General features: G+C 38.9%; 1 protein-coding gene across 2 annotated transcripts in view; it reads left to right on the top strand.

Annotated features, from left to right (window-relative positions):
- ABCC12 (ATP binding cassette subfamily C member 12) overlaps window positions 1-13,383 on the top strand; it is a 95,483-nt gene that overhangs the window by 13,378 nt on the left and 68,722 nt on the right. The window contains exons 2-4 of one of the 2 annotated variants that reach the window (XM_004704692.2): window positions 10,310-10,465; window positions 12,544-12,691; window positions 12,944-13,177. In XM_004704692.2, the coding sequence (XP_004704749.1) occupies window positions 10,310-10,465; window positions 12,544-12,691; window positions 12,944-13,177 (538 nt within the window). The remainder of the gene's footprint in view (window positions 1-10,309; window positions 10,466-12,543; window positions 12,692-12,943; window positions 13,178-13,383) is intronic. The other variant, XM_045293798.1, reaches the window with a different exon arrangement.

Below are 13,383 nucleotides of genomic sequence, written 5' to 3'. Positions count from 1 at the left end.
CGGGCACCATCAGCTTTCTTCGCCACATTTGCTTATGCACCCATTTGTCTTCAGTGATCCCTTCAACACCTCATGATCACGCAGGCTGACATGTTCTTCCATGTGGGCTTTGTTGCTTCTGAGCTAGATGGCCACTTGTTTACCTTCAAGCTTTTAAGACTCCAGACACTATCTCTTTTGATAATCGGGCACCATCAGCTTTCTTCACCACATTTGCTTATTCACCCGCTTTGTGTTCAGCGGTTGTGTCAGGAAGGTGAGCATCATAGAATGCCAGTTTAATAGAAGAAAGTATTCTTGTGTTGAAGGAGTACTTGAGTGGAGGCCCCTCATTGGTGCTTTGATTTGAATCTCCTGTATGGTTCATGATAGAGTGATATACATTTGTTGGCAATTTGAATGTCATCTTTGGTGAACTGTCTATTATGTATTTTGTCTACTTTTTAATTGGATTATTTGCCTTTTCCTTATTAAGGTATTGCAGTTTTGGGTAGATTTTAGACATTAGTTTTTTGTTTATTTGGGTGTTGTCAAAGGTCCCCCACCCCACCCCCAACTCCATGGGTTCTCTTTTTACTCTTGATCCAAACAAGTGTCTTATTTTTAGCAGATCCCATAATCTATTTTGTCACCGTCATTATATCTGAGTGTTTCTGTGCCCTGAAATAGGATCCTTAAATTTGTCCCTATTTCTCATTGAAGATCTCGATAGCTCTCGTCTGTCAGTTTATTGCACTGTGGTGTCTTGTGTTGCTGGAAGCTATGTCACTGGCATTTCACAAGCCAGCAGAGTCCCCCAGAGTGAATAGGTTTCAGTAGAGCTTCCAGACTGAGAACAGACAACAAAGAAGGACTTGGCTCTCTACTTTGGAGGAGAAGCCATTGAAAACCTGATGCATAACTTTGAAGCATTCTCAAACACTAAAAGCCTAAACAAAGGAAGCAGGACATTGTTGGAGATACTGCTGGAAGATGGGCTTCTCAGTTCTGAGGGACTGAAAAGGAGTGGGTTTCTTGGAGGGAAGTTGACCAGGGTTACATGAGTTGGGTAAAGCCTGTGGGAGTAGAGCCTTCAGGATCTTCATTTGTAGATGTGGCATAACTGAAAGTAAAGAGAAAGAGCTGAATAATCTTCTAATGATTAGGACCTGGAATGTGCAAAGTATGAATTTAGGAAAATTAGAAGTGGCTAAAATGAAATGGAATGCATGAACATGAATAACCTAGGCATCAGTGAGCTGAAATGAACTGATAGGGATTGCTATGTCGGGAATAACACAATCACGAATAATAGGATGGCATTCATTGTCAGAAAGGATCTTGATAAATCCATCATGAAGTACAATGCTATCTTTGATAGAATTATATCTATCTGGCTTCAAGGAAACTCAATCAATACAACTATTATTCAACTTTATGCACCAACCACAAAGGTAGTGATGAAGAAATGGAAGAATTCTACCAATAACTTCTGCTTGAAATTGATCAAACATGTAATCAATGTGCATTAATAGTCATTGGTGATTGGAATGGAAATGTTGGAAACAAAGAGGAAAGAACAGTACCTTGAAAATATGGAGTTGGTGAAAATAAAGGGAATCCAGGACGGATGAGGCCTATAGGACCAGTGGTGTGAGTGGCGAAACAGGGAGGCTAAAGGGAGAATGGGTAGGAAAGAGGGAACCGATTGCATGGAACTGTGTGTGACCTCCTCCCTGGGGGACAGACAACCAAAAAGTGGATGAAGGGAGACGTCGGACAGAGCAAGATATGACAAAATACCCATTTATAAACTATCAAGGGCTCATGCGGGAGGGGGGAGCGGGGAGCGGGGAGGGAGGGGAAAAATGAGGACCTAATGTCGGGGGTTTAAATGGAGAGAAAATGTTTTGAGAAACGATGTACAAATGTGCTTTAGACAATTGATGCGTGTATGGATTGGGATAACAGTTGTATGAGTCCCTAATAAAATGTTAAAAAAGAAAAAAAAAGTTATAAAACAATAAACAAAAATATATTAAATTTAAATATATATAAAAAAAGAAAATATGGAGTTGGTGATAGAAATGAAACTGGAGATTGCATGATAAAGTTTTGCAAAACCTTGTTCATAGCAAATACCATTTTTCAACAACACATAAAGTGACTGTCTACATGGACTTCCTCAGATGGAATACACAGAAATCAAATTGATGACATCTGTGGGAAGACACAGTGGAAAAGTTCAAACCAGCACTAAAACCAGACCAGAGGCTGACCGTGGAACAGACCATCAATTGCTCATATGTAATTTCAGGATAAAGCCGAAGGAAATTAAAACAAGTCCACAGGAGCCAAAATCCGACCTTGAGTCTAACCCTCCTGAATTTTGAGAACAACTCAAAATTGAACACTAATGGCAGAAGATTGAATGAGTTGTGGGAGGACATCAAGATCATCATTTACAAAGAAGGCAAAAGGTCATTTAAAAGACAGGGAAGAAAGAAAAGATCAGCATGAGTATCAGAAGAGACTCTGAAATTTGCTCTTAATTGTAGAGCAGCTAAAGCAAATGGATGAAAGGATGACGTCAAGGAGCTGAATAGAAAATTTCAAAGGGAAGCTAGAGTAGAGCCAAATATTATAACGAAGTGTGCAAGGACCTAGAATTAGAAAACCAAAAGGGGATCATGCACTCAGTATATCTGAAATGGAAAGAGCTCAAGAAAAAATTCATTCCTTGAATTTCAATTTTGAAAGATTATATTGTATAGGCAAAATATTGAATGATCCAAGAAACACCAAGAGAAGATGGAAAGAATACACAGAGTCACTGTATCAAAAGAACTAGTGATAGTCCACCTTTTCAGGAGGTAGCGTATGAGCAAGAACCAATGGTGCTGAAGGAAGAAGTTCAAAACTTCACTGAATGCATTAACCAAAAACAAGGCTCTAGGAATTGATGGAGTATGCACTGAAATGTTTCAGAAAGCTGAAGAAGCATTGGAAGCACTTACTCATCTATGCCAAGTAACTTGGAAGACAGATACCTGGCCAACTGACTGGAAGAGATTCAGATCTGTGCCCACTTCAAAGAAAGGTGGCCCACCAGGATGTTCAAACTAAAGAATGATATGATTGATATTGCCAAACCAAAAACAAACACAACTCACTGCCATCGACTCAATGCTAACTCATATTGATCAGCTGTGCGTTCTCTAAGACTATAACCATTTACAGAAGTAGAAAGCCCTGTCTTTTCCCAAGGAGCTCCTGGGGCAGGATTAAGAAGAAGACATGGAAGAAAGGGTATCATTGCTGATGTCAGATGGCTCTTGACTCAAAACAGAGAATACCAGAAAGATGTTACTTGTATTTCATTGACTATGCAAGGTATTTGACTGTGGGGACCATAATAAACCATAATAAACTGTGGATAACCTTGAGAAGAATGACATTCCAAAATATTTTATTGTGACCATGTACACGGATTAAGAGGCAGTTGTGCAAACAGACCAGGGAACACTGCATGGTTTAGGAGAGATGTGTATCAGGGTTTATCCTCTCACCATACTCATTCAATCTATATGGTGAGCAAACCATCAGAGAAGCTGGATGAAGAAGAATGCGGCATCAGGATGGGAAGAAGGCTTATTAACAATTTGTGGTATGCAGATGATATAACCTTGCTTGCTGAAAGTGAGAAGTAATTGAAGCACTTGCTGGTGAAGATCATGTATTGTAGCCTTCAATATGGATTACAACTCAATGTAAGGAAGACCAAAATCCTCGTAACTGGACCAAGAGACAACATCATTATAGATGAAGAAAAGATTGAAATTGTCAAGGATTTTGTCTTGCTTGTATCCACCATCCATGCTTATGACTGTCTTCTCAGAGCACTGGGTTGATGTAAGTGAGCAGTAGATAAATTGGATACCCAAAATTGGGGGGATAAAGGCATGAAGTGGTTGGCTTACAAACTTTCATAAGTGGGGGAATATATCCACAGGATTATAGGATTAAGGTGTGGGTGTTACTTAATTGCAATTGTGAGGCTAAAGAATTATGTCAGGTGCCAAGTTGGCAAGGATGGATTGAGGTAGTTTATTGTGCCAAACTGGCCGATAAACACATGTGGGGTTAATTGAAGGGTGGAGGGACAAATGGCTCAGTGAGCCTTGTCTTTTGAATTCTCGGGTCTCTTGCTCTGTCATGGTTGGACCAGGTGCAGCTGCCTTAGCCAGTTCTCTGCTTCAGCTGGCAAGGTTCACTTCCTGCAAGACATCCCCAAGGAGAAGCCACATGGAATCCACTGGTCTTATCACGTTCCTCATCATTCTGAAGCTGCTGGCTTGATAGAACGATGGAATGGGCTCCTAAAGACATAAGTATGATGCCAACTAGGTGGCAACAACTTGCGGGACTGGGGAAATGTTCTCTAGGAAGCTGTATATGGTGCTGTGTCTCCAATAGCCAGAATTCATGGGTCCAGGAACCAAGGGGTGGAAGCTGGAGTGGCACCACTCACCATTACTCCTAGTGATCCACTTGCAGCATTTGTGCTTCCTGTCCCAGCAACCCTATGTGCTTCAGTCCTGGAGGTCCTGGTCCCGAAGGAAGGAACTCTCCCACTTGGAAACACAGCACAGATTCCACTGAACTGGCAGCCGAGAATGCCCCCTGGCCACTTTGGGCTTCTCATGCCTTTGGATCAACAAGTCAGGAAAAGTGTCACTGTACTGAGTAGTGTGATTGATCCTGATTACTAAGGAGAAATTGGACTCGTGTTATAAAATGGAGGTAAAGAAGAATATGTCTGGAATTCAGGAGATTCCACAGGTCGACTCAGTGCTACCATGCCCTGTGATTAAAGTAAATGGTAAGTTACCCAATCCTAACAGGACGTATAATGACCCAGACCCCTCAGGAATGAATGTCTGGATCACCCCACCAGGCAAAAAACCACAGCCAGCTGAGGTGCTTGCTGAGGGCAAAGGTAATACAGAATGGATAATAGAAGAAGGTAGTTTTACCTATCAGTTATGGCCATGTGATTAATTGCAAAAGCAAGGTTTATAATTGTCAGTGTATTTTCTTTATATGTGCTAATTGAATATCTTTCCTTTGTTCATGTGATATATCAGACTAACACAAGCATTGACACAATGAATGTATGTATGGATTATAATAAGAGCTGTATGAGCCCCCAATGAAATGATACAAAAATGTATCAAGTATATTTGTACATATGTTGTCATTATCATTTCTAAAACATTTTTCTACTTGTGCCCTTGGTATAAGCGCGTCTTTTTTCCCCTTCCTCCCTCACCCTCCCACCCTCATGAATTCTTGATCAATTATATATTGTTATTATTTTTTTAATTTAAATCATTTTATTGGGGGCTCGTACACTTCATTGGAATCCGTATATACATCCATTGCGCTAATCACATTTGTATATTTGTTGCCCCCATCATTCTCAAGACATTTGCTTTCCACTTGGGCCCTTGGAATCAGCTCCTCATTTTCCCCCTCCCTTCCCGCTCCCCTCTCCCTCATGAACTCTTGATAATTTATAGATTATTATTATTTTATCATATCTTACACTGCCCAACATCTCCCTTCACCCACTTTACTGTTGTCCATCCCCCAGGGAGGAGGTTATATGTAGATCCTTGTAATCGGTTCTCCCTTTCTACTCCATCTTCCTTCCATCCTCCTGGTATCGCCACTCTCACCACTCACCACTGAGGGGTTCATCTGTCCGGGATTCCCTGTGTTTCCAGTTCCTGTCTGCACCGGTGTACATCCTCTGGTCTAGCCAGGTTTGTAAGGTAGAATTGGGATGGGGGTGGGGGGTGGGTGGGTGTGGGTGGGGAGGAAGCATTTAAGAACTAAAGGAAAGTTGTGTTTCATCGATGCTACACTGCACCCTGATTATTTCATATCTTACACTGTTCGTTGTCTCCATTTCACCCACATGTTTGTTATTTGCTCCCTTCGCGGGGGCTGGGGAGAGGCTATATATCCCACCTTGTGGTGGGTTCCTCCTTCCCCCTCCCTACTCTCACACTCATGATATCACTACTTCCACTCCTGTTCCTGAGAGGTTTAGCTGTACTATTGTGTGTTCTCTGGTCTAGCCAGATTTGTAAGGTAAAATTGGGTCATGGTAGTATGGTGAGGAAGCATTCAGGAACTAGAGGGATGATGTGTATTTCATCAGTGCTATATTGCACTTTGGCTGAACCATCCCTTCTTTATTACCCTTCTGTGTGGGTGGTGGTAGTTATCCAATTGTCTACAGATGAGCTTTGGGTCTCCACTCCAAACCCCCCTTGTTCGCATCAATATAGTTGTTTGTTTTGGGTCTTTTGATACCTGATCCCATCGACACCTCATGATCATACAGGCTGGTGTGCTTGTTCCATATGGGCTTATTTGCTTCCCTGCTGGATGGATGCTTGTTTAACTTCAAGCCTTTAAGATCCCAGATGCTACATCTTTTGACAGCCGGCACTGTCTGTCACCACATTTGCTTATGCACCCATTTTGTCTTCAGCAATCATGTCGGGAAGGTGAATATCAAAGAGTGCCAGGTTATTAGAACAAAGTGTTCTTAGCTTAAGGGAGGCCTTGAGTAGAGGTCCAAAGTCTGCCTGCTATCTTACTACTTATCATCTGTACATTGGTCTCTATCCCTTTCAATATCAATTAGTATATTTATATATTTTAGATGCCTATAGCTATTCCTCTATAAATATCTTTTGCCTCATATTTCTTTCCTTTATTTCCTTTTATCATCCTCTTATCTCACTATCATGTTCATGCTCCATTTGGCTCTCAGTAATTCCTTTTGAATATATAGCACTTGATTAAACCCTACCAGCCATTATGTGCCCTCCATGCCATCAATTTTTGCAACTTCTTATCTTGTTGATTTTTTAAATTGTGTTTCTGCTTTCCAATTCTTTTATTCTAACCTTTATGATTTATTTTCTCCAGTGGTTGAAAGCTATTTTGTTGCTCTTTTTGTATTTATTTAAGATGTTAAGTTATTAATTTTGGTGATTTCTGATTTTTTTCCATGTGTTTTTATAGGAATAAATTGCTATTTGAATATTTTTGCTGAGAATTATTGCATCTCTGTTCATGAGGGTAATTTGTCTGTAATTTTCCAGAGATTTTGGTATGTGTTTTTGTTCTCATTTGTTCCAAAGAGTTTTAAATTTTCATCAATTACCCAGTTTTTAAGAAATTCAGTTTTCATGTGTTTTATTTTTTGCCCTTGATTGTCCTATTATTAATTTATAATTTCATAGCATTGTGTTCTGAGAAAATGGATTTTAAAATCTCAATATTTTAAAATTTAAGGCTTATTTTGTACCCTAACACATAGTCTTATTTTAGAGAATGCTTTATGTGCACTGGAAAAGAATGTGTACTGATTTAGGAGATCAAGTTGGTTAATTGTGTTGGTTAGTTCTGTATCTTTATTGAGTTTCTCAGCTGTTTATCTTTCTTCAGTATGGTATATTGAAGTTTCCTACTATTATGGTTTTATTGTCTATTTCTTTCTTAAATTCTTTAAGAGGTTTATTAACATAGTTTGAGGTTCTTTTGTTGGGTTGGCCGAACTCTGGTGGCATAATGGATTATGTGTTGGACTGCTAATTGCAAGATCAGCAGTTCAAAATCACTAGAGACTCCATAGGAGAAAGATGAGGCTTTCTACACCTGTAAAGATTCACAGTCTCAGAAACTCAGAGAAGTAGTTCTTGGTCCTACAGAGTTCCTTTGAGTCAAAATAGACTGTCAGTAATTTTTTTAGTTTATTGGGTGTGTATATGTTTATTGTGGTTATGTTTTCTTTTTCTATTGTTCTTTTAATCATTATGTAGTGCTTTTCTTTTTCTTTCATGATAGATTTATCTTGAAATCTATTGGAGATTAATATTGCCCTCTTTCATTTTTTGGTTGCTATTAGCTTGCACTATTAATATTGAGCTATATATAGTATATATGTATATTTTTTGAAAATCTTTTTGATTTTTAGTCTATTTTTGTCTTTTTGTCTAAGACGTGTTTCTTGTAAGCAGCATACTGATGAGTCTTGCTTTTTATGCAGCCTTCTAGCTTCTATCTCATGTAGTGTGAATTTGTTGTCCTCATTTTGATGTGTGTCTATTTTTTTGTGGTGTTATTGGTTTCTTTGTTTTTTCCCCTGTTTTAAATGTGTTGATTTCTGGGTGTTGTTGTTTTGTATGTTGATTTCAGGTTTGTCCGCTGTTGGTGTTGATTATATGTCCAGAATACTCCCCTTAGAATCTTTTTGATGCTGATCTTGTTTTTACAAATTCCTTGAATATCTCCTGGTCTGGAAACACCCTTATTTCTCTCTCTTGCATTTAAGAGAGAGTTTTTCTGGAAAAGAGATTTTTGTTTGGCAGTTTTCATCTTCAATGGTTTTATATATGTGAACCCATTGTCTTCTTGCCTGCATGGTTTCTGCTGAAAAACTCTGAGCTCACTCTTACTGGAATTTCTTTGTGGGTAACTATTCTTTTATTCCTTAGCTTCTCTCAGTATTCTCTACATTTCCTTGAGGCTGGATCCAATATGTTGTGATGGTTTTTTTGGGGGGTCTACTTTTTTTGAGGTTTCTCTGAGCTTCCTGGATAAGTATTCTCTCTTTATTCTGCTAGGTAGGTTTTCTTCTGTGAGCTTTTGAACGATGTTCTCTGTGGATTTTTGTTTCTCCTGTTCCAGAATCCCAATGGTATGTAAGTTTTTCCTCTTGATAGTATCCCACACAGTTCTTAGACTGTCTTTGGATTCCTTTTGTTGTTCTAGTTGTTCTACTTGTATATTGGAGTTGAGGAATTTGTTTTCAAGCTCATTAATTTAGCCTTTTAATTTCTTCAATTTCATTACTCTGATCTTTCAAAGTGTTTCATTTTTAAAAATTCTGTTATCTTATTATTGACCTCCTGGATTTCTATTTGGTGTAAATTTTCTATGTTTTATAGCATTCTCTTAAACTCTTTTTCCATCTATTGAAAATACCTGAACATCCCTCATCTGAATTATTTTTTTTCTGGTAAAAAAGACAGGGTATTTTCTTCATAAAAATATTCCTTTGGATCTAGTTGTTGTACCTTTGTGTTTTTTTTTTATGTGAATGCTATTTTTATTTATGTAGATTCAGATTGATCTCTCTCTGCGGTATCTTGATGCAACTGCTAAGGTTGGGAGGGCTGTTGGGTCATGTAGAGGTAATTGATTTTGTCAATTGGTGCTGGAAAGGAATGATAGAAACCACAAAACACAAGGAGGGAGAAGGGAGCACATAAAGAAAGGAAAAAGTGAGAAAATGCAAGAAGACAAAAAAGCACTATCGGATAGCTAATATTTATATAGAAATCTATAAGTTTTTATATGTTTCCTTGGTATCTATTTTATGGTTTAAACACTTCCAAATTTGTTGCTTTCACCTTATCAACATGACATCATGAAAGAAAACAACACCAATGATGTTTATGTGTGTGTGTGTGTGTGTGTGTGTGTATGTGAGAGAGAGAGAGAGAGATTGTGATACACACAAATGAGGAGCTTCAAAAAGCTCATGGAAATTATTGTTATCTCTTAATTTCACTTTTACATAAATGTTTAGAAGCGCCTCTGTGTGTGTACACAAGAAGTTTTCAAAACCTTTGTAAAAAGTATAATTAAAAGATAAGAGGATTTTCCCATAAACTTCTTGAAGCCCCTTCATGTGCTTGTGTTTATATGCATGTATGTGAGTAATTTATTTTCCGCAATTGGCTTATGCAGTTGTGGTGGTGGTAGGTGCTAATAAGTACCCAAATTTACAGGTCAGCAACAGGCTGGAGAGTCCTGAACATTTGACCCAAAATCTATAGGCCTACCCATTATCTTTCAATGCTCACAAGTGACAAGAAGAGTGCAAGAGGAGAAAGAGTTCTGCCAAAATACCTACTTATAATCTGATGGTAGGAACTGATGAATTGATGATATTATGTTGGATTACATATGGAAAGTGATTACACTGTTGTACATTACATTATATTCTGAGCAAATAATCATTCCTGTATCTGACCAAAGCACTGAGAGCTATAGAACAGCCCTATGGGCATACAAAATTAACTGTTAAACATGTATTAGTCTATTTATTCTTCATAATAAACTATGAGATTGTTTCTTGTCCTTCCAACTTTCCTTAGCCCCATTGTGAAGTTCATTGCAATACTCTAGTATACAAGCTAGACCATTACCTTGGAGCACTGATCATCTTCTTTGTCTACAGGTTGGCCCCCAACCCAGTGGATGATGCAGGGTTGCTCTCTTTTGCTACTTTTTCTTGGCTCACACCAGTGATGATTCAAGGATACAAGCACACGTTGACTGTGGACACTCTACCCCCATTGTCACTGTATGACTCATCTGACACTAATACCAAAAGGTACCAGGGACTTCTTGGGTCACTTTGTGAAAGGAGCCCTCCAATGAAGGGTTCTATGAGTCTTTTCGCATGCTACCATTTCCCAGGTATGGTGGGCTTTTTAGAGGTGAGCAATGAGGAGAGTTTAGGGGGAAGAAAAGATGATAAACTGCTGCCTGAGGCTTATTTATAGGAGTGTCATGGTAGGATAAAAGGTGGTAGAGTGAAAATGATTATCTTTGGCATTCTTGACTTAGAAAAATGATAAAGTCATATGATGCAACCTCACTAATATTCATTATAAAACTATTATTAAAATAACATTAAATAATTAAACAGTGCATGTATGCCAACCACACTCCAGGTCCCCTCCCTTGAGGTAAACACTGCTAAATGTTGACATGAATTGATTCAGTTTTTTTTTCTAATCTGATTAAACACATCAATGTTACCAATCAATATGTTTTCTTCTTCAGAACTCTTAAGATTTTTCTTTAAACAAAAAATGAAAGATGCTTTATAATTGCTGATGACTTTGCTATTTTACAGCTAAGAAATTATAATTTTTTTCCCAAATCAGCACAAAGACATGAACTTTATTCTTTTCTAACAGCTGCATGGAACTCTGTGGTCCTAATGGACCATAACATCATTATGGGAATTCTCCAATCTGTCTGAATATGTTTATGCTGAAATTCTCATTATCTTTGGCCATAATGACTAATGTGCAACTTGCAGAGTGGAGTATATATTTAAAGGGCTGGAAGTTTTAGTCATGGCTTTGCATTTGGTTTTAGAATTGTGTTTCCTCTCATATCTACCCTAATGAAATCTCAGTCAGATGTATAGTCTGGAGAAGGTTACTAGCCAGCATCGAGAGTGAGGGACTAGACCGGTGTCTGATGAGACCCCACTGTTTGTGGAGTCCCAGATTTACATCTCTGGACAGTATGTCTCTGTGTAATCTTAAACCGGCATGTCTTCATTAGTTTGTGCCACACAAAGACTCCTTCAGTAGATGGAATAAAATATCTTAAATGTACTGAAGTTCCTCAAAAGAATGGTCTCAGCTCAATTTTTGAAAAAGCAGCCAATAAAAAGTTATACTCTGACACCTATTATAACACTCTGAAGTCAGAATCAACTTGAGGCAACTGAATTTTTTTTTCATTTATGCAATATCAACTTATGTCATCTCCTCTTCTTTGCTAAGCCCCATCCCTAGGTAATTTTACTCACTCCAAAGATTTTAAACACATGCTAAAATATTTTAATTATATGTGTATCCATGGATGATATACAGCTATGTTATTGATCCTCTGCTACAAGCTAACAATATTCTTTCTCTTCCTATTTTTCTCCATCTTGGTAAACTCAATCTACTTAATTACTCAAAGCAGAAAATGGGGAGTCACCTTTGATCCAACTTCTCTTTTCCCCTCACATTTGCCATTAAGTCCAGTTTTCTCCTGTTCACCTTTTCTTTTATCCATTCCTTCCCCATGCCAAGCTACTGCCACGTCTTGCCTGGACTAAGATTTTTCCCTTCGTTTTTCTCTGTTGCTCTGTCTTCTTATCAGAATTTACTAGAAGGGGCATTGGTGGTTTATTGGTGGAATTCTCACCTTCCATATGGAAGACTCAGGTTCAGTTCCAAACCAATGTACCAGGCCATGGCTCATATTTAATTGAAAACTTATATGTTGTTATGATGCTGAAGAGTTTTCAGCAGAACTTCTAGAATAAGATGGACTAGGAAGAAAGGCCTGGTGATTTACTTCTAAAAGTCATCCAATGAAAATCTATGGCTCATATGATCTACAACTGATCATGGGTATAGTGCAGGACCAGACAGTGCTTTCTTCCATTGTGCATGGGATCACCATTGAGTCTGGGCTGACTTGATACAGCTAACAATAGAGGGAATGAAGAACTCTGTCTTGCTTCTCTGTTTTATCTCCCTTGGGGAAAAAGAGTGCTGCCCATCACCACCACTCCAGGCATGAAGACTGTCCTAATCACCCTTGCAGACACAAAAGAATATTTTATAACAGCAAATGGAAATCAACTTTTTCTTTGTTCCTGCTCATTCGTTACAGATTTCGAGTCCTTTGGGATGAAGAGGTAGAAAGGGTGGGCGCTGAAAAAGCTTCCCTGGGTCAAGTGGTCTGGAAATTCCAGCGAACCAGAGTGTTGATGGACATTGTGGCCAACATCCTGTGCATCATCATGGCTGCCATAGGGCCGGTGAGTGGGGCTGGCCTTTCTTCTCCCTCATCTCTTAAGTCCCTAGACCTGCAAAGAGTGCCATTAGTTGCTTTCTATACAAGCTGGTGGATTTGGTAAATTGTCATTATCTTTGTGCTCTTTGGGGGAGAATTTCATAAAGATAATCCTTGTCAAGCACAGCAATTGACATTCAATTAATTAGAAAGTGTGCCTCCTATAATAACTTGGTCCCTAGTGTCTCTCTTCTTTCTCTATCACACTGTTTTACAGACAGTTCTCATCCACCAAATCCTCCAGCAGACTGAGAACACCTCCAGGAATGTCTGGGTTGGCATCAACCTGTGTATTGCCCTTTTTGCCACTGAGTTTACCAAAGTTGTGTTTTGGGCACTTGCCTGGGCCATAAATTACCGCACGGCGATCCGGTTGAAGGTGGCCATCTCTACCATGGTTTTTGAAAACCTGGTGTCCTTCAAGACATTGACACACATTTCTGTTGGCGAGGTAAGCTGATATAGAAGGAGTCTCATTTTAGAAACATAAATTCTGAGTTTTGTGAATGTATGTGCACAATGCTTCCTGAATGATGTACCTGCCTCCCCTTTACTTATTCTGACCCCTTTTCATGCTAAGTTAAGTGGTGGAGACTCAAAAACACTGAAGGAATTCTGGGGAGGGAAAGCTCCATTCAAGCTGGAGAATTTGGGAAG

This window comes from Echinops telfairi, unplaced genomic scaffold, assembly GCF_000313985.2.
Source record: "Echinops telfairi isolate 266 unplaced genomic scaffold, ASM31398v2 ScPeMD7_2291;HRSCAF=2852, whole genome shotgun sequence".
NCBI lineage: Eukaryota > Metazoa > Chordata > Mammalia > Afrosoricida > Tenrecidae > Echinops > Echinops telfairi.
The sequence above is the reverse complement of the archived record's forward strand: the minus strand, read 5'-3'. Positions and strand labels throughout refer to the sequence as shown.